The 2,213-nt window shown below is 35.3% G+C and overlaps 1 protein-coding gene across 1 annotated transcript in view; it reads right to left on the bottom strand.

Annotated features, from left to right (window-relative positions):
- Nucleotides 1-2,213, bottom strand: part of NAALADL2 (N-acetylated alpha-linked acidic dipeptidase-like 2) — a 1,013,114-nt gene that overhangs the window by 735,761 nt on the left and 275,140 nt on the right. The window contains exon 5 of the mRNA XM_012640170.1: nt 543-662. Within this exon, the coding sequence (XP_012495624.1) occupies nt 543-662 (120 nt within the window). The remainder of the gene's footprint in view (nt 1-542; nt 663-2,213) is intronic.

The following is a 2,213-nucleotide window of genomic DNA, read 5'->3' as shown; positions in this document are numbered from 1 at the left end:
AGTTAAAAAACTTCTATTTAATTAAAATAAACAAAAAATTTGCTTCTCCTTAGAATATTATATTTTAATTAAATTCCTGAGCACAGTAACTCTGAAGTTATACAGTTGACAAAATCAATCACTAAGGAACATAAATCTAACATACAGCACATGGTAATGTTTTGATAATAGATTAGAAGTTTCACACGTCATGAATTAAGGACACTGGTTTTTGCTTTTAGCACTCCAGATATGTACTATTATAAGCGTATGCCAATTTTATCAAGTTCCCACAAACTCACCAACACCTGGCTTACTGTATTTCCTGTCTAAAGGAATAAGGACATCAATTTTTTTATCTCTTTGTGTCCTGCCCCCACCATCTCTCTCTCTCCGCTTGCGTTTGTGTGTGCGTCTCTGACTTTCTCTCTGTCTCTGTCTCTGTCTCTGTCTCTCTCTCTCTCACACACACACACACACACTGACACTTACAAAGGCATACAACTCCAAAGAAAGAAAGCAAAATATTAACCCAACCACCAAATAATAGCCATTGGACCAACCTTATAAAGCAGTGGCAGTTTTCCTAATTTCAGGAGTGCAATCTGATTTGTTACATTTTTCATTTTTTTAATCCTTTTTAAATCATCTGCAGTTCCATAACTCACATCAATGACTTCAGCCTGAAAGAGAAGAAAAGACAAAGAAAAATAGAGCCTTGGAGGAGGAATTATAGCCAATTTCCATTTAGTATGACAGAATTATTCATAGTAATTTGAAATGGTCAAAAGAGAACTAATTCTATCTCTTAATCTGTCCCAGTTACCATAAACATGATCTTTTTTTATCTCTATCAAGGTACAATTGCTCTGGTCACTTGGGAAAATATGTGAGCCATTTTTGCTTTATCTCTCCCTTCTAAACAAATTACAAACTCAGTTCATTCTTCCAACAGACCATCACATTTGGAATATTCTGCATTCTTGTTTCTGGAATTTGAGCCATTTTACAAAACACTGCAAGATAAATTTGCATAAGGTTCAAAAGCAATCATATTATTCTCAGGCTTGAAAAAAATTCAAAGATTCTCTAGTGTTATCCAAATTAAGCGAACTATCCTCTACTTGCACAGTCATCATGCACAGCTGCTCAGATTATGCATGTAGCCAGTTGTGAGTGACAACCCCTTGGGTTGTGCAGGATTCAACCTGTTCCACTAACTACATGTGCCAGCCTGGCATTCTAGGACTTTAGAACATAGACCCAAATTACCATTTCTGTCACACTTCCCACTACCCCTACAGTTATCTTATATTCTTTGACAATATTATTCATTTTTAAAAGTCTCCTTTTGTTAATGTAAAAATTTCATGCCTTCCTGGAGATTCTAACAGGAATCCTCTGTTGTAGTTACCCATTTCCTTCTCCTTGAAAAATACTGAACTGCAGGTTCATATATTCCTATGAGCCTAGATGCTTCCCTTCAGCTTTACTTTCTATAATTTCTATTATTAAAATAATAGTTGTTATGCTTTCCAATGATTATATTATAATACAAAATGTGCTCTTTCAAACTATAGCATATATACTCAAGAGATGTTGATAAAAAGAGTTAGTGGTGGTAAATATTGGAAAAAATGAAGATGGAGAATCCAGACCTCTAACTTTCCACCCTTCTCAGTTGGAACTAATGCACTTCAACAAGTTTTATGCACAGGACTTGCACAGAAAACTCATTTGAAGAAAGAATTCTGTTTCTAGAACAACATGGAAATACTACCAAGAGATCAGTAAATCTGCTAGAGAAAATATTTCTGGTATAAAATATTTCTTTAGCCATCACTTTCATCTGCACCTGTAAAATATCTACTAATACATTAAGGCCATTCCAAATGTGACCTACTAGATGAACTGTATTTCTCTGTCGCCCAAATATATATGATCTCTCTCTGCTTCAAATCCCAGAGTGACCTGTCTCTGACTGTCTTAAGGCCCTCACTGGACCTGTCTCTTTATAAATATATTTACCTAAAGTTTCAGTTTCCAGTACAAGGATATTCCTTGGTGAAGGGGCCATCATGCACCCATTGCCACTCGGGTTTCTGGCATATGCTCTTGGCTCATTGGTCTTCGACTGAAATGATTATAGCTTGTATAATGTCTCTGAAAAGTTAAGCTGTACTTTCAAGTGGATTTAATAAGAAAACTTAATTGTTAAAAACACTTCTCTTTGT

Source organism: Propithecus coquereli, unplaced genomic scaffold (assembly GCF_000956105.1).
Source record: "Propithecus coquereli isolate 6110/MARCELLA unplaced genomic scaffold, Pcoq_1.0 Scaffold15, whole genome shotgun sequence".
Lineage (NCBI taxonomy): Eukaryota > Metazoa > Chordata > Mammalia > Primates > Indriidae > Propithecus > Propithecus coquereli.
This window is presented reverse-complemented; position numbering and strand designations above follow the sequence as displayed.